General features: G+C 36.2%; 2 protein-coding genes across 7 annotated transcripts in view; one reads left to right on the top strand and one right to left on the bottom strand.

The window, feature by feature from the left end:
- LOC309627590 (uncharacterized protein) overlaps nt 1-19,419 on the bottom strand; it is a 564,483-nt gene that overhangs the window by 456,914 nt on the left and 88,150 nt on the right. The gene's annotated exons all lie outside the window — the stretch shown is intronic.
- NDST3 (N-deacetylase and N-sulfotransferase 3) overlaps nt 1-19,419 on the top strand; it is a 160,213-nt gene that overhangs the window by 82,072 nt on the left and 58,722 nt on the right. For both annotated transcript variants that reach the window (XM_082389622.1, XM_082389623.1), the window contains exons 5-6: nt 5,175-5,360; nt 9,963-10,091. In XM_082389622.1, coding sequence (XP_082245748.1) covers nt 5,175-5,360; nt 9,963-10,091 — 315 coding nt within the window. The remainder of the gene's footprint in view (nt 1-5,174; nt 5,361-9,962; nt 10,092-19,419) is intronic.

The following is a 19,419-nucleotide window of genomic DNA, read 5'->3' on the forward strand; positions in this document are numbered from 1 at the left end:
TATCACTGTGCATTTTTTAATTACATTAGTTTGTATTCTTGCTAATATGAGAAATATGAAAATAGGCAACAAATCTTCAGGTCATTAGTATAAATTTAAAATGTTCTCTTCAGAAAGATTGAAATAGAGAAAAATATTAAAAGTAAAGTATCATTCTTAATAACTAGCAAGAATTTAAATAAAGAAATATTATCAAGGATAGTAAAAAACAATGATTTCTTCAGGAATGAAGTTACTGTTTCTCAAATATCTAAATGCCAATTTTTTTTTTTTTTAGTTTTGGGGAAGTTTTTCTGAGAAATTTTGAATATCAATATTGAATATCAAATATTACTCTTTGCTTGATAAAATTATGTTATCTTCACATTCTCCATGTGGAAACATCTGAATACACAATTTAGGAAAATCTTGCAATTTTTAATTCTATACAGTATAATTTAAATATAAATTCATAATAATAAGTTTCTGTTTTTCACTTGAATCATTTTTAACTACAGTCTCAAAAGTGTTTTCAAGTATTTCTTACCTAGATGTTAAATTTCTCTTGAGTTACCATATGTCCATTCTGCAGATGAACTGACAGTTTGAGATAATTGAGAAAGTGAAAATCAGAATGAGAGGAAGGTAGTCAGAATCAGTTCACACAGTTGTTCACTAATATTTGTTGACTGCTTATTGTTGGCAAGACACTGGGCATATAGCAGTGAGTAAGACAGAACCCAGAACTCATGGAGCTTATTGTTTAATGAGGAAGAGAGACATTAAAAAACAATTATATGAAGCAATATTCACTTACAAACTGTGCTGTGTACCATGAAAAACAGATGAATGCTGCTAAGAGAAGTCTTAATGTTGGACTTCATTTACATTGAGACTTGTCAGTGGAGGCTTCTCTGAAGGTATCACAGAATAAAGTACCTCAAAGAGGTGCCAAATTTATCTAAGTGAAGAATTGGAGTAGGGAAATTCCAGTCTGGGAAAACCACATACGGGAAGATGCTGAGGTAGGAAATCGCTTGGTGAGTTTTGGGAAAAGATTAATGTGACTAAAATACAATGAAAGGTGGAGGGTAATGCAAAATGAGGCAAGAGGGAGAAGCATGGTCATACCATGCAAGGCTCATGACCACCCTAAGAATTCTGTATTTTATCTTAAGTGCAAGGGGAAACCATGGAAGGATTTTGAGTAGAAAGTCACATGGTCATATTCGGGTCTTTTAAGTATTACTCTGGCTGCTATGTAGAGAATGGATTGGAAGCAGACAAGAGAGGAAATGGGTAGAATGGTTAGGAGCCTATGCTCGAAGGCCACGGGATAAAATGGTAGATTGGATTAGGGTGATGGTGATGGTGATGGTGATGGTGATGGTGATGATGATGATGATAGAACTGGAGAAAAGTGGATAGATTTAAGATTTATACTAGAGGTATACTGATAGGACATGATAATGAAGGAGATTTAGGAGAGAATGAGGAAACAGGTGTCAAGAATAGCCTCTATCTTTTTGACAAGGCAACTAGTTGGTTGATAATTAATCACGTCATTTAGTGGCATGGAGGAACCCTGGGGAAAGAGAATTTCTGGTAGAGCTGAGAGGTGGAGATGACGAGTTCAATTGTGAAAATAATTAATCCCACTTGTGTTCTAAGTATTTAACATACATTTTATAGTAAATAGCCATATTCCCTAGTCTTTTGGGTCCACTTCCTTTTTTAGGGAAATTTTTACATAGGTTACAGAGTTCCTAGATCTAAGATGCTAGTTTCAGTCAAGGATTCATAAAAAGAATAAGGAGAATTAACTTTTTAAGCTAAAATATCTACTCTTTTAGACTTTTTGCCCCCAATTCCAAAATAATAATGTACTTAATTTCAAATTTAAAAATCTGGAAGAGAATAATCAGTCAAAAATTTAGCATTACAGGGCTTCCCTGGTGGTGCAGCGGTTAAGAATCTGCCTGCCAATTCAAGGGACGCAGGTTCAATACCTGGTCCAGGAAGATCCCACATGCCACGGAGCAACTAAGCCCATGTGCCACAACTACTGAGCCTGTGCTCTAGAGCCCACGAGCCACAACTACTGAGCCCACATGCCACAACTACTGAAGTCCACGTACCTAGAGCCTATGCTCCACAACAAGAGAAGCTGCCGCAAGACAGGCCCGCACGCCACAATGAAGAGTAGCCCCCGCTCACCGCAGCTAGAGAAAGCCCGCGCGCAGCAACGAAGACCCAATGCAGCCAAAACTAAATAAATAGATTTTAAAATAATAAAAAAATTTAAAAAAAAGAAGTTAGCATTGGGACTAAATCTTCTGAAACATAATAGTCTGCATCCCAGAACATACAGACCTGCAATCTTAGCCCCAACTTTTCTACCCAATAAGATTTCAGGTGTTCTCCCTGGTATTGAACGCAAATTTGGGGGCCAATTTATGTTGCCTTCATCTCATTTAAAAGAGACCACCTACTAGCTAATGTTCAGTGATTCACAGGCTGGAGCCACATGGTTGTGGGTATTTAGATCAGGAGGAAAGCAGGCCCAAGAAGGGATAGTGGGATAGAAGTCACAGAAGCCTCACAAGGGAGAATCCCCAAATCTACCCTTTTCTTTTACTGAAAAAAAGGGTGGCCCAGTATTTTCATAATTTCCACATTAGAGTTGAGTTAAGTAGGATGATAGCTTATTTTAAAATGGAGGCAGGCCAGTAATGACAACAATAATAAACAACATTCACTGAATGTGTATCATGTTTCAGGAACTGCACTAAATGCTTTCCATGTATTATATTATTTAATTTCCTCTGAACCTCTTATGAGGCTTAGAGGTCATAAATCATTCTCCAAAGGCCACACAGGTCGTAAATGCAAGAGTGAAATGGCCAGTTGTGTTTGACTCCAGGAGGGGAGTTTTCCGCCACTGTGCCACAATGCACCAGCACACAAATAAAAGATGAGACTGAAAAACCTCAGTATTTCTTTAGTGTTAAAAGCTTAAAAGAAAAACACAAATTGTGTATACGATGGTTTGCAAATATTTGGGAATATTCCAAAATAAGGGAAATGTCTCTGCTGTGCTGGACCGCCCTTTTCTTACATAGTGTTCTGAAGAGATAGCTGACCACTTACAGGTATTTAAAACTACCTTGAGCTTTCTGTCAGCATAATTTCTCACAAATTTGGAGATATTTGAATTTTATAATGTAGTTCCTGTCGTTGTGAATTTCATTCTTGCTTCTTCCTATACCCTTTTAAAAACTGATAACCCGTAGTTCTTCACAATTTTTCTTTAAATTTCTGTGATTGAAATTCATTTTCTTTCAACTGTTCCATTATCACTGCACCCCTATTTTTAAACCACTTTAGATGAATACTTCACTGACCTTTTCTAACACAAAGTATGTATGTGTTGGTAAGTAATTTTTAGTTGAAAAAAATTGCCTTAGAGTTTTTAAAAACGGGGGAAAGAAAGCAATGAGATATTTCAGTTCACTTTGTAGTGAAATTCTAAATGATAATAATAATTGCCTAGTTATGGTAATTTCTAACAAAGATGAAAATAAAATGAAGAACATGAAACTTCCCTCTCACCCTTCAGAAGCACAAGTATAATCTACTCCACCCATTCTCTTCCTCATAGCAACAGTGTGGCATCTCCCCTTTCCAGCATCCTCAACTACAACTGTCTGAGCTGAGTTTGTATGATGAACAGTTTACAAGATAAGAGGAAAGAGGCATTCCAGTTGGGTGGACAATATGTATGGTGTACAGCAAAGACATGAAAGGAATCATCAGAAACTGGGGTGGGGAGGATGAATGCTGACAGGAGATCGGCTATGTTAGGTTGGTTGTGAGCCTTTTATGCCTTATTGAAGGGGTCTGACAGATACTTTGGTAATGACAAACGATTGGCAACCCTTGTTCCTTCTGTGTTCAAGTGCTCATACACTTCCTTCACCTCCTGTTATTTAGGTTGAAAAACAAAGCTAGCCATGTCTTTTCCACTTCTTCCATATCCATATTTCTACAATTCAGTGCATTTAGCAGCTTAATACTATGGTTCTTTGTACGTGAAATTGCACTTTGGCATGAAGACAGCGATGACCAAGTCAGAGGAAGTCTATTTGGGTAGAACTTTTGAAGAATACAAAGCAGTTGAAAAATACAGATAGAAAAATATAATATCATTCAGGAGAAAAAATACATGTCTACTACTGACACCATGAGTGTTCTTTTAATAAAAGACATCTCATCTTTTATGCTAAAGAGACTTTATCAGGAATAATGGACCATCTCAAATGAAGAAGAATAATCACAATTATACAAAGTTTTCCCAAGTCCCCTCCAAAATAGTCTAGTTGTCACGTAGATTTATTTTCAGAATTTCCAGACTTGGTCAGGACCAAGTGAATAGAGGAAGTAGTGAGAGAGAGACAGAGAGAGAAAGAGAGAGAGTAATTTTGAAATGATTTTTTAAAACTGGACTCATTCTATATACTAAAGCTGGATTTCAAATCAACTAGATTTCCAGATTGTTTGGCTCATTCAGTACCTTCTACTTTCACTATAACCAGGGCTTTGGCTTCATAGAAAATTGCTCTATAAAATTTTACCACATTTTCTAATCAAAAGTGTGTACTTCTAACGAGGCAGGGAACATTGTCTATTACTGGCCCTCTTGCTGAGAGAACAACAGAAACGTGGCACACTTGGTAGAAACTGGGCTATAGACAAAATAAAATCCTGTTAGCAAGTCTAGTGAACGCAGAATGTGTTCTGCCCTCTAAGAAATGCTGGTTTTATTTTGTGGGGAGTGTTGAGTGCTGTCTGTAGCGAGTGTTTGTCATTTAACTTACGGAGATCGTGAGGAAAGGTGAGTCACAGGTGACTGTGACGGGATGCACTGAACGCAGGCTCTTTCACATTATTCATTAAAAGCACTAGTCCTGTCCCATCACCTCTTAAACACACATGTATCGTCATCAAAACTGGTGGAGTGGCTATCAGGCTTCATGAAGTCTAGAAGCCTTAATGTTTATCACTTTAATTTTGCCATACAATTAAGTAATGATGGAGTGAAACAAATGTATTTATAGTACATTTGAAAATCCTGGGATAAAAATAGGATCCAGATAAATCTTCCCACATGCTAACTAACATTTGCTTGGTCTTAGGAGCATGGCATTCCTACTGACATGGGCTACGCGGTGGCCCCTCACCATTCGGGTGTCTACCCTGTACACATTCAGCTGTACGAGGCCTGGAAGAAGGTCTGGAATATTAGAATCACCAGCACGGAAGAATATCCACACCTGAAACCAGCTAGATACCGGAGGGGCTTCATCCACAAACACATCATGGTGAGCTTCCTCTGGTATGCGTAGGGTAGACCTCATGCCGCCAGACTTAATTCCTCATTTTTAGAAAGAACGAAAGAGAAGAACTAAATATTAAAAGCTGAACAGAAGGAAAAGCTCCACGCAGCAGGAAACATATTTTTCATACCCAAGCAAAGCACGTTTTCATCAAAGTCACTTCTTTTCAATTCTTCAAATATATATAACTTTAAAATGTTTTTTACTGACACTATTGCTATTAAGCAGGCACTGACATTAAAATACTAAGGAAACATTACATCTAACTTGCAGATAATTTACAGAAGCCATCATTTCTTCAAAAAGTTATTTAGCATGTAAAACTAACACCGTCTCTCTCTATATAAACCATGCCGCTCTTGCCAGGCTGCGTCCTCTTTATCATATCAGACTAAAAAAAAAAAACTATTTACAACAAGAAGCCACATGTCCTGCATAATCATTAACAGATCATAATATAGAGTACAAATAAGAGATGATGTTAATGAAGTCATTTCTATCCATTGCCGAATTCTCTCCAAAGCTTCTCTATTTTGTTTTGTGTTTTTACACTGGTGACAAATGTATATTGTCAAGATATATTATTACCTAATACTTTGTGAGACCTCTCAAAGTAAGTAATTAAATCCTAATTTTTTCTGAAATCAGAAAATCCAAAGAGCACTGGTGAAGTTAGGAGTAGGCCTCCTGATTTAGACGCACACTGGGAAGGAACACCACACAGAACACTATGTGGTCCGGCACCATAACACTGTCAAACTGTGTTTGAACAGATGTCCACCTTCTAGAATTAGGTGTAACTGACTCCTTTTCAGACAGTTTTCCTATGTCGGCAAAAATTACAGATTGGATAATGACATTTGTTTTACTACAGATAGGATAATGAACTTGGATCAACTTCCACCTTAACTTTTCCCTCAATAAAAACTGTTGTAAATGCTATATGGGGACATAATGGCCACATTTTATCCCACCTGCCATTCCTCCTTACTGAAAATGAACTCACTGTGCCTCAAGCTGCCAGTCTTTTGACTTGGGTTATATTATAATTTAAAAGTATGCCAGTACTCTCCTGCCATGTTTAAATCATATGCAGTCTTAGTAGAATAATAAACTTAAGTCTCCAAGGACTTTATTCAATGGTGTTCTCTTTTGCTTCTGTTTCTCTCTGTAGTGCCAGAAAACTTGCTTGGATATGTCCCATGACATATGTTCATTTTTGTTTCTCCTGAAAACATATTTTACCTGTATTATAAATGCATGAATCTGGCAGGTATTAAAGGCTCTAACAGATTTCCTGTTTTGAGGGAACTGTCCCTGAGGTTCCACTTATGCAGCAATCCGTGGAAACTCTGTTTGCTTTGTGGACCCTTGGATGAGAATTTCCTAGTGGGAAATGTTCCAAGTTGATGTGCAGTTAGAGAGGACAGGGCTTGAAGTCATCCTAATAGAGTTGTAAGTGGAGACCACAATAGCCAATATGCCCTCCTAGGGAGAGACTGCAAAGAAAAAAGAGCAGGGAACTGAGGAACAAACGTTACTTAGATCACACCCATATCCTGTTGTATGAATGAGCGAAACTGGGTTTTGATGATCTATTCACAAATCAAGCTTATAAGGCCTTAAATGAAACTTATTATCTTCCCTTCAAACTAGCTATTGGTCCTGCTATCCCTAATTCAGTTCTGCAATTTGAACATCACATTGACCCCCCATTTCCAATCAGTCTCTACATTCCGTCAATAATTCCTTCATAATATTTTTAAATTTCACTTCCTTTCCCACAGCCTAATTCACTGCCTTGACTTTCATTTGTAAACCATGGTGCTGGTTTCTACTTCGTTTATTTACAGCTTCTATCCACCCCTCACTGCAGTCCATCCCATGGAAAGTGCCAACCTTTTAGCCCTAAAATGCTGCCTCATCTTGCCTTCCTAACCTGATTCTTTCCAGTTGTCTCCATACGCCTTAACTTGCTCTTCAGGGACCTGAAAACAATTTAAACTGTCTACCTTTCCATCTCCTGTTGTCCCGTAGCTAACACAGACTCACTCCAGACAAAAAGGTCTGCAGCAATATCGCTGTATCTATGCCTTTGTCATTCTTTCCACCTTGAAAGACCACTTTCTGATCACTCTCTACCTATTCCTATTCCCTTTATTCCTCAGTATCAAGTTCTGTATCTTATATAATTTAATGTAAAGCACCTTCGTATATATATAGCAGCTCAATACCTAGGTCAGGCCTACACTGATCTTATTCTCCTCTGAATTCCTATAACACATCGTCTTGTAACCCCATTAGGAACATAAAAGCTAGATTCAGGCCTTATGTACAGGATATTGACTTTAGGTCCACTGGCCGAGATTCTTATGACTATGGCTTTCATAACCATCTCCTAGTTATTGTCAGGAGCTATAAGGTTTCCAGGGGCTCATCAATATCTCAAAGTTTGAATTTGACAGCGTTACACTCCCAGAAAGAGTTCTGGAGAGCAGTTCACAGCAGAATGCCTAAAACCTCTCTTATTCCTTCTCTAACACAAGAGAGCCATTTCAAGGAACATGTTCAGTGTCCTGTAGCATTGGATTTAGGGAGCAAGGCAATGGGATATGACCCTCTTACACTCTGATGATCTCCTCAGCCTCCTTTGGTGGTCCACTGACCATCCTAGGGCTCATGGTGACTCTCATCCTCTCAGCAAGTGTGATCCTCCCCAGAGTTGCAGGGTAAAGCCTGACACTTCCTCTTCCCTCTGTTCAAACTCAAATAATCTGAGAAATAAATGAAATCCAAATTTCTTTTCACTTCTCTCTCCCTTTTGCATAGAATCAGCTAGGCAATCAAATCCCAAAGTTGGCTCTGTATGTTGCCATAGTTTTTCAAGCAAGATATTCAAACTGAATCCTAAAAGCGATTCAGAATCATGCACGTTAAAATGTAAAACTAACCTGGCGTTTAATTACATGTAGGCATTTCATTATTTACCCTTGGGGTATTTCTCTTTATCCCAATATACCTTAAATCCTTCAAGAATATAAAGGCTATATCTTTGTGTTCTCCCACCTGGACTTGCAAAGAATTTTGAATAAGTATTTGTTAAATAAATAACTGCTATGTAAAATTTAATTTCCAGGAAATTACATGTTCATGAATTGTTAGGGGATATATTTGATTCAGTTAGAATACCTCTGCCCTTAGTTCTTTTTTGTTGTTGATTTTGTGCATAACATTATGAGAATGCATAATGCTTTTAAACAGAAACATCTTCAGAGCTACTAATACTCTGCAATTAAACTGAAGTTCTTGGAATGATTTCATCAAGATAAAATAGCTTCTAAGGATATAACTTTCACCAGTTTACCAAAATAAATAGGATAGATACAGTTTTGATTTACACTGAATATGTAGTTTATTGACTGAGCTGGGAATTATGTTTTCTAAGAAAACTTTCCAAGGACTAGATTGAAATTTATTAAATACATATTCAGTATATTTCTAGGAGGTTGCAAAGCATGGGGATTCCTGTACAGGTAATATTTTGAAAGCACTTACTGAACCAATTGTGCTTTAAGAATCAAGACAAAAAACAAATGAAGATCAGTTTGCTTAGGACAATAGGCAGAAGACCTGCCTGTGTAAGATTCTATAAAACTGGTATCCCTCCAAAGTATACTAATTCATGTTCTGCTACTTCAAGGGTGTAACGACAAATGCAGGTCGTAAAGAAGTCATTATATAAAGTTTAGCTAAAGTTTGTACCATCTTGCACAGCTTTTGTTCACCCCTTCTTTTATAATTGTAGTGATATTTTACCAGGAAAGCTGTAAGAATTTGAAAAAAAATCCTTATCACTAATATGTATAACTGAAGTAAATAATGGCTTTTATATACAAAGGATGAAAAGAAGACTTTTTACTGAGTGACCTTTTTATCATTTTGTTTCTGACACTTTATAAAAATTACTAACCAAATGCATCATCTCTTTCTTACTTTTGGAACTGGCAGGCTTCAGACTTAGAATTCGGGGCAATTACTACAACCTACAGTAGTCCTTTCAGAGTAGAACAGGAACTATGATTTGTGTCTCAAATATTTGTTCTAATTTAAAATGTCATTTCCTAAGAATCACGTTAATAATTGACTTCATTTTCTAATGCATGTGTAGAATTTGATAGAAGTATTATCCTTAAAAATTTTGCCTACTAGAATTAAAACGTAGCACAGGCAAGTCCAATATTTTTAAAGTCTAATTTTTACTTTTTTTTGTTTGTTTTATTTCTTAAGATGCTGGAACATACTAGGCTTCATAACAGAAGTAATGACATGGAGATTTAAAATAGATAAGTGGCTAAAATAATTCAAAGTCTATCTTAGTTTTAACGTATTTCTTCCACTCTCTTCAGTATTCCTGCTGTAGTGATGTCATCCCCACTTTCCCACATTGTGAAGAACTTTGGGGGTGTTGGTTAAGAGCTGAATAATGACACCAGCTTGTACATTATTTTCCATGAGGGAAAAAGCTAAGTTTCAAAATATTAATTGGTTGAAAGGAAATTTTTCCTTACCTGTTCATTCTTCCTTCAGGTTCTTCCAAGACAAACTTGTGGGCTTTTCACTCACACAATTTTCTATAAAGAATATCCAGGAGGTCCTAAAGAGCTGGACAAGAGTATCCAAGGAGGTGAACTTTTCTTCACTGTGGTCCTCAACCCAGTAAGTACTTTGAGTTATTCTCCAAATAAATAATGAAAAATGACAGGGCAAATGACAAAGAGGCCAGGGTTTTGCTAGTTATCAGCCAATCAAGATGAAGTTTCAGTTCTAAAACAGTAGTTAGAAACTAAATGGAACCACATCTAGTAATGGGAGCAAACAGAATATTCTACAAGTAGTAATGACATGAGGAACTTACGGAAGAGCCAAGGAAGTGCTCTAGCAAACCCTCCTCTGCATTGGAAAGTGATCAAGATTCAGAGATTCTTGCTTTTATGCAGAGTAAGATTTTTCACCTATAAAACTCTCCAATTCCCAAAGAGACCAGTTTTTCATTTAGGTGACTATTCTATTTTTTTCTTATTTAAAATAAAAGTAGAAGCAAAATGGGAGAGTAATTAGATAAGCAAATAGGGTCACTGTTGGAACATTCACGTTAGATCTTATCTTGCTGCATCTCAGGCCAGGGCAGAGCAGCCTGTTTTATTGGGCTACTGTTCTTCCTCCTTTACTTCTTAATACTAGGGTGCCAGCTCCCAAATGAACCATTTGTACTTATTTCTGCTTGAGGCCAGTGTTATAAAGTTGTATAGAAAACGAACTAACTGAAGTAAGGTGTATAAGGAAAAGAAGGGATTTTTATTTCCCTTCTGAAGATCACTGACATAAAAAGTAAAGCTGTATTTATTTATAGTAAATTTGTCCCTGATGTTAGCAATATTCAAGTGAAAAAAAAATGTAATTTTCCAAATGTGAAAAAAATTCTATCAGCATAAAAGTTAGATAAGAGAGGGATAAAGAGAATAAAATTTGAAAGACCCCTCTCTTGACCTTAATTTTACAGGTCTTGCAAGTAAAATTTCAGATATTTTTCATTATCTACTGGTATTCAATAGCTATCTATTTCTCAGCTCCTAGGAAATGAGATAGAAGTAAGAGTAACTCATCTTTGGGCAAAATCAACATGTCTATCCAAAAATCACCATAGTTTGAAGTTAATAAACTTCTTCATACCCTGAAAAATATAAATAATTCTGATTTATATATCAGAAATAATCTGGTTCTTCTAACTTTTCTATTCTTAACAAATGGAAGTATCTTTGGAATCATCTCATATGGTTTTGTTCTCTTATTTTATCAATTCAGCCAGTAATACACAGGCAAAAGAATTAAACTAATGCCTAATGATGAACTGAAAACTCAAATATTCTTAATATGGTAACATTTTCATCAATAATTTTAAGACTCTTTAATCTATAATCTGTAAAATTCTGATGTTTTATATTTCCTTTCATCATAGGGCAACTGTGAACAAGTAATCATCTATCTGATTTTTTTAACCAATAGTTGCTTTGGCACTTAAGAAATTCCTGGTGGTATTGTAATTTCAAAACTTTCTAAACCAAATTAGTTTTATTTACCATGGAAGAAATTCAAAATAAGATCATTCATGTTCAGTAGATTTACAATAAATATTATATTTTTTACTAATTAAAAAGCAAAGTATTTTCTTAATTGAAAAAAGATCTTGTGGTAAAGCTAATGTTATTCTTGTATACTGATTTGGACTAAAGTAACTGAACAAACTCTTTAAACGTTTAGTAAACCTTGCTACTTTTCAGGCCTTTATCAATAACATTTGGCAATTTTGTTTGCCTTGCTGAGGAGATCCACAGGGAATAAAGGGGAGAAAACACTACTTCACGAAACTTGTTCTTCTCTGATTCAGAAAACTTTCAGTAGACAGTTACTTTCAGATAAACGCTGGAATTCAAAATAAGTGACAGATCTTGTTAGACACCGTAAGACATGCAAGCAATCCAAATTAACCTCATCTGGCATGTGAACTATGATTTTTGGAAACAACTGTAGTTCCCTAGAGATTTGTGGTTAAGAAGCCCACTTCTAGACTCAGCCCAAGTCTTACCCAAGGAAAGATTACTATCATTAGCTAGTGATGTTTGCTTTGCAGAACAGAGTGAGTAGTGGCCTGTTTCCTATGAATTCTCCATCCCAAAATTAAATGTTTAGATAAAGTTTGTATTAAAATTAAGAAAGGTCCAGGTACAGTTAGGCATACTAGTAATTTGGCAGATGACACTCTTTTTAGGCCAGAATGAGAATGAGAAAGCCTTGATGAAATCAAAGTAGATATGAGCTGCAAAAAGATAAGAATTTTAATTATAGTGGATTTGAAAGATAGCCATTGTGAGCTTCAGTAATACTTCAGGCCTCGATTAGAAGTGTCATTTTCTGAGAATGCTGAATGAGTTTGCTGTTTACTTCAAAAAGGTAGATGTGCATTAGAAATATACATATGGCTTTTAAATATATTCAAATATATTTGAATGAGTTGAAAATGAAAATATAAGCAGGGTTTTATTTAATGTGCTTCTAAATTTTCTTCCTATATGTCAACATAATATCAAGGTATTCCAATAACTTTTACCAGTATTGTGGTGAGAGGTGGTTACAGTGAAGTACCTCTCAGAGTTAAACTAGAATAAATCACAGCAAAGATAAGTATGTTCCTTAAACAGAATAACTCTCTGGCCTGAAATGTTCTACTGTTACTAAAGTATTTTTCACTGCTAAAGAAAAAAGTGTCAACCTTGGAAATTTAATACAAAGAGTGTCAAAGACAATGTTAGCACTGCATAAGAGAGAGAAAACCTTGGCCTTTTCCAAATGAGCATTTCCAGTGTCATAGGCCACACACCTCAGATGTGGGTTGGATGCAGAGATTTTAATAGACGCTGAGGTTCAGGTGCACTTGAGAGGTGGGCCCATCAGGCTATCTGAGCCTGGGACCATTAAGAATTCAATTCTTCTAATTCTCCTTCTGATTCTAAACTCAGCCAGCAACTTCCTGAATATAGTTTGCTTTCCTATATAAATCCTACTATAGGAAAAGAATATGTCCATCATAAGAACTTGTACTCACTAGAACAGTAATTTGCAGCACAATTTTATAAATCTTTCAGTTGGTGAATACTTCCCATTTAACCTGATAACCAGGAGAGGACCCTCCAATTGTATATATTTTAATATTTCAGTTCCTCTATAATGTACAATTCTCCATTTTAAACTAATGGATGAAATTCTGTTTTTATTTATCAGTTTCATTGTCTTTGCTAATTTGATTCTGCCCCCCCAGAAATGGACACTGTCTGTCAGTGTACTGAATCAGGTGTTGGAACCCATCAGGCTAAGTAACAGGCCCTGAAGTGTTTGTTGATTAATTCAGGAAGGTAATGAATTACCTTATGGATATACCAGGGGAGAGAACCACTAGAACTATCCCAGAATCACTGTTAGCTATAGACACACAAGCACAAAATTTCTACACAAACATGTAATACACCCACACACAATATTCTTGATCAATTCACAGTGCTCCAAGTACCCTTGTATATACTTTAAAAAATAGTGAGAAAGAGTCTACTTACTTTACATACCTACATAAAATAATATATAGATGGGTACTAAGAGCTAAAACTTATGAAGATGACAAAAAAATATTAATTCACAGTGACCGCACCTGCCCTCAATAAACAGAACCCTATAAATTTATGACATATATACTTATACAAAAAAAAAAAACCACTACTAAGAGTATACTGTCCATTTTAATGTGAGTTTCCAGTTCTACCTATCTTAGGTAAATGTGATAATACTTAAGTAGTGTTACAAATGGAATAGTTCTGAATTAGACATGATTGTTCCTCTTTTGGGAGCCATATTATATTCTATTGCTCTGAAAAAGGATGTCCCCTTCCTTCTCCAGTGTTCTTATTTCTAATTACAAAATGTCTGAGTCTTTGCTTATGCTCTTGTTCAATAAACAGACTCTAGGTATTGAGTCCTTAACAACCAATATCTGTGCCTCCCTCCAACATGCTTGATAATAAAGTCAGCGCTTACTTTACTTATTAATCCAGAACAGTTGTGGATTGCCACAAGATTCATGCTCTTACCACACTTGTTTGGAATTCAAGTGGAGCAAATCCCTGACAGCATAGCAGTATTATACTTCCTTCATCAAACTGTTAAACATCCCATACAAACAGTAGCTAATCCCCTTATGCCCATATTTCATTAAATGCTTTTTGTCTCTATGTTTCTCAGTTTGATATAGCATCTATCCACCATACCCTCCATACCCTCCTACCCAAATCCCTGAAAGCTAAATCTAAATTGTATTTCTCTAATTACAATTACACATGGTGAGTAGAATGACTATTTCAAACTGGGTAACACATGAGTGAATTACAATGAAAGTAAAACAAAAGAATTCATACAAGATACCTTGTATAAATAGAAATTAACCCACACTGAAATTTTTTTAAAAACTATAATTTACATGTATATGGCTTATGTGTGCTTATCTATAGAATTCATCTAAAAGAAAACAGCTTTTTTTCCTAATGGGAAATTTTATGTTTCTTTCTTTTCTTATTTACTAATCCTGGAAAACATTGTGATAACAGAAAACTCTTTATTGAAAAACAAATGCTAATAATAATAACAACAACTTTGGATAGTACAAAAATAATTCCTGAACATGTCTAATAATGAGTATTACCTGGGACAGTTGATTAAAAAAAGTCCAGACTTAATGCATCAGAAACTGCAGGGGACAGTTTGGGGACCTGCATACTTATCATGAGCTTTAGGTGATTCTTATGATCAGGCAAATTTGGGAAGTACTGCAGAGAAAGAAAATGGAGAAATAATTTTGGTAATCAAAGATTACCAAAAACTGCTATAGAAATTGTGGACCTATGATCAAGGTATGAGAATTGAAAATGAGTCCAAATCTGCAGTAAGATTTTTTTAAAAACCAATGAGAATGAATGTTTTTTCTTAATGACCAGAGAACTCTAGCTTGAACTGGAGTTTAAAATAGAGGTAACTCCTGTTTATCCTTTAAGGATGGCTTAAGGGTCACTTTCCTCAGGAAACATTCTCTGCTCTGGTTTAGAAGTACCTTCTTGCGTTCCCATAGCATCCTCTGCCGACTCTTCCTAAGTACCTACTATCTTGCATTGTCACTGTGGGTTTGCTGTTAGGCTCTTTGCTTCTTGTGGCAGAAAATGTGTCTTTCATCTCCAAAATCATCCCAGTGCCTAAACATGATGCCTTATACCTAGTTTTTATTTAACACATATTAAGGAAGAGAAACTGACTTTTCTAATGGCCTAATACCAAAAACAAACACAATAAATCTGAAAGGAAAGGACATCTGGGTCCTGGTAAGATAATTCTTGAATCAAAAGCATAAGTAAAACCTGTATCATGAGTTTGATGGGGCTGAATTATGTACTCTTGTGTACTGCTCTTCATATATGTAGTTGTCTCTTCTGTATAAAGACTTGTTTTCATTGAGTTCCTCTGGCTGTAAGAACTAGAGACCCACTCAAGTTACCTCAAATAATGGAAGCGTGGGACTCCAGAAGGCTGAACAATCAAAGTCCATTGGACCTGGAGGGTTCTTCTGAGCCCAAGGCAGTTTCAGGGCCCATAAAAATGAGAATTACTGATCTTGATCTTGCCTTAGTGCTTTAATACAACACAACAGGTGCTTTTCATGTGTCTGAGTGTCTCGTTTTTCTACTACTGACTATATATTACATGTCTGCCTCAAAAGTGCTGCTTGTTTAATGGCTTCTGTGCCCTCATTAATTAATTTTAAACATGACCCAATGTGACTGCATCAAATGTTTTCCATATAACATTCAGCTTCAATTCTAACTTGCTGATTATCTCATCCTCTTGTGATGTCGCAGATCAAATTCCAAAGCAAGGGAATCTATTTGTCCCAGCTTACTTTTTTGAGTCAGCCAATATCAGTCCTGGCCTGCTGTGAACTGACTGCTCCTGGCCATGGGCACCCCACAACTACCTCCAATCTCCATTCTACACTATGACTGGGCAATGGGCTGCCTAAGGGCTATCCTTTCAGCAAAAGCTTGGAAGAGGCAGGTACTATGACTGCTGTCTAGCCTGAATCTGAATCCTGTGGGAAGAGTCAGTATGGTCTCAGCCAATTCCAGAGATTTGGGAGTAAGCTAAACCTTTTTGGAGAAGGCCTAAAGATTAATTTTGAAGCTTGTAAAGTTTAAGTGAGTAGTTCTGTTAGATATAGGACCAATTAATTTCATTCATCATTTTACTGTCTATCTTGCTTCTAGAATGCAAGTTCCAAGACAGCATGTATGTCTTGTGCTTTATTTACTCTATATCTTCAAACTAAGAAGAGTTCCTGGCATGTCGCAGGTGCTAACAAAATATTTCATAAGTGGATGAATGAAGTTAAATGTCCAACAGGGGTAGGGATACTAAAAGAGCAAATTATGTTCCCCTCATAGTGGAATACATTCACCCATTAAAAAACACATTGTATAATAATTTTTGATGACATGGGAAATAGTCATGATATATGCAGTGAAAAAAGTATGCTATTAGAAAATTAGATGCAAGCATGGAAATAAACTAGAAGGAATTCAGCAGAATGTTAGCAATGGTTGCCCTAGATAACAGGATTAGAGATGATTTTCTTTGTCATGTTTGTCTGATTTTTTTTTTTTATGTATTTATTTATTTATTTATTTATTTTTGGCTGTGTTGGGTCTTCGTTTCTGTGCGAGGGCTCTCTCTAGTTGCGGCAAGCGGGGGCCACTCTTCATCGCGGTGCGCGGGCCTCTCACTATCGCGGCCTCTCTTGTTGCGGAGCACAGGCTCCAGACGCGCAGGCTCAGTAATTGTGGCTCACGGGCCCAGCTGCTCCGCGGCATGTGGGATCTTCCCAGACCAGGGCTCGAACCCGTGTCCCCTGCATTGGCAGGCAGATTCTCAACCACTGCGCCACCAGGGAAGCCCCCTGTCTGATTTTTATAATATGTCTATATTGAATGTCTGTTACTCTTAAAACCAGCACACACACACACACACACACACAAAATGCTACATTAAAAACAACAATAATAAAGAATTATCTAACACTAACAGTGAAGGATGTAAAATGCAATTATTTATTTAGTGATATATCAGGGGTAGAATTAGTATTTACTCAGTTCCAGTTGTTCCCTACCTGTCTCGTATATCACCTAACACCTACTTCACTGCATGGTTATTTGTGTACATATACATCATTTCTCCTATATGAGGGGGCATTCTTGCAGAATTATCTGTGTGTGTTTCATTTTTGTGCTTCCCATGGTGTCTAGATCAATGTTTTACATCTAGTAAATGGTCACTAAACGTTTTTTAAATGACTGACTAAACGTAAGAAGTCATGTTTTAGGGGCATCACTTGACTTATGGCCTATCCAAATGTGAATAATAACAAGCCTGGTTTTAACAAAACTACATTCTGGCACATTCTCTGCTTTCAAGAGAGTGAAATTCAGGATCCAGGAAATTTTTAAGTGGCCCTAAACGTTTGGCAGGTTTTTACAAGTGATGATGAATTAGCCTGACATGGAACAATGGACAATTAAAGTTGGAAGGAACCACAAAATTCATCTACTCAATCACCTAATTTTAGGCTCAAGCTCACTCCTGTATTTTTCTGTTGAGAACCCAGCCTTCCTGACTCTGAGTTTGGTGCTTCTACCACTACAACATGCCGCTTCTGCACTCCTAGGTAAATTGGCCTTAATGTGATGCACATTACCTGTTAATGTGACTCAGTTACCTGGTACCAGGAAAATGTGCAAATGGTTTAAAATTTCTGGCTATTATTTAGAAAAAGCAACCCATCTCCATGTTGAGTAAAAAACAAAAACTAAGTGCTTTTGAAAAAAGCTATAATAAGCAGTTATAGCTAAGGGAAAATGTCAAATGTACTTTTAAAGAACTATGAATAATAAGCTATGTATTTTTTATCTTAAAACAATATATCTTGTTGATGTTACTTATATATTGATAAGACTTTTTAAAATTTTTTTGTTTTTTTAATTTATTTTTTATTAGACTTTTAAACTTGTAAAGCCAAAACACTTTATTTCATTTATTTCCTACTTTCCATAACACCCCTATTTTTCTATCAATGTTCTTCATGATTAACTATGGTTTTATATAATTACTTGCCACTGTGAGATTAAGAATATTATAAGAAAGCATGATTGTCTTGATTCTACAGTTAAGAAAAATAGGAGTATGATAAACTCTCAAGCCATTGAGATGGATATTTTTAAGAAATTTAAGAAAATAGATATTAAGTTAAAGAAATGAATATTATGTTATATTTGTTTAATCCTTTCATAGTTTCACATAACTTATAGGATAAACAAACAAACAAAAAATCCTTCACTTGGAAAAAAAATTAAGTCTGGCTCCTACCCACCTTTATGGTCTCTTTTTTCAATAATCTCATATATGCACCTTTCAATCCACCCGTACCGAAGAATTTGTAGTCCCCTAAACAGGACCTGTTATCTTGTTCTGTGCCTCAGGGTGCTACTGCCTCAGGTTGGAATGCCTTCCAGAAAATCTGAGCTCGTACGTCATCTTTTTACAGAAGACTTCCCCCAACTCTTCAGTTTCTCCTGTGTTCTCATAGCACCCAGGCATAACCCTAACATAACTTGTCCCCAGTACTATAATCGGTTATCTTTCTCATCCAGTGGCTTGTGTATTCCTTGATAGAAAGCATCATGTCTTATTTATTTTGTAATCAAGATATATGCAAAATTTTAGCGCATAGTAGGCTCTCAATAAATGACAGTGCATTAACTTGCCATGCATGTATATGTACTATCCTTTGAAGGAAAATCTAGTTGCCTTGGAAATACTTATTCACAGAATTCACTTGACTCAAGAGTTTGCATTATTGTTCTTTCATTTCTCCCAACATGGCATCCAGGGAGATCCTTTTGAAAGTCATTAAATTTATGCAAAGATGGTCAGTTTCACTCATAGGAAGAAAAATCAAGGTTAAACATATTGAGATACCATTTCTTATCCATCATATTGCCAAAAATTCAAAAGATTGGTAAAATATTCTGTTAACAAGGCTGTGGGAAAACAGATATTCTCATACATCCTAGTGGATGTGCAAAGTGGTGCAACCCCTACTGAGGGAATGCAAAATGGTACAGCCGATATGGAAAACAGTATGGAGTTTCCTCAAAAATTAAAAATAGGACTACCATATGACCCAGCAACCCTACTTCTGGATATCTGTCCCAAAGAATTGAAAACAGGATCTCAAAGGGATATTTGCCCTCCTACGTTCATTGCAGCATTATTCTCAATGGCCAAGAGGTAGAAACAACTTAGCTGTCCATTGACAGATGAATGAATAAAGAAAATATGGTACATA

The sequence above is a fragment of the Balaenoptera borealis genome, assembly GCF_965194805.1.
Source record: "Balaenoptera borealis genome assembly, chromosome: 4".
NCBI classification, from domain to species: domain Eukaryota; kingdom Metazoa; phylum Chordata; class Mammalia; order Artiodactyla; family Balaenopteridae; genus Balaenoptera; species Balaenoptera borealis.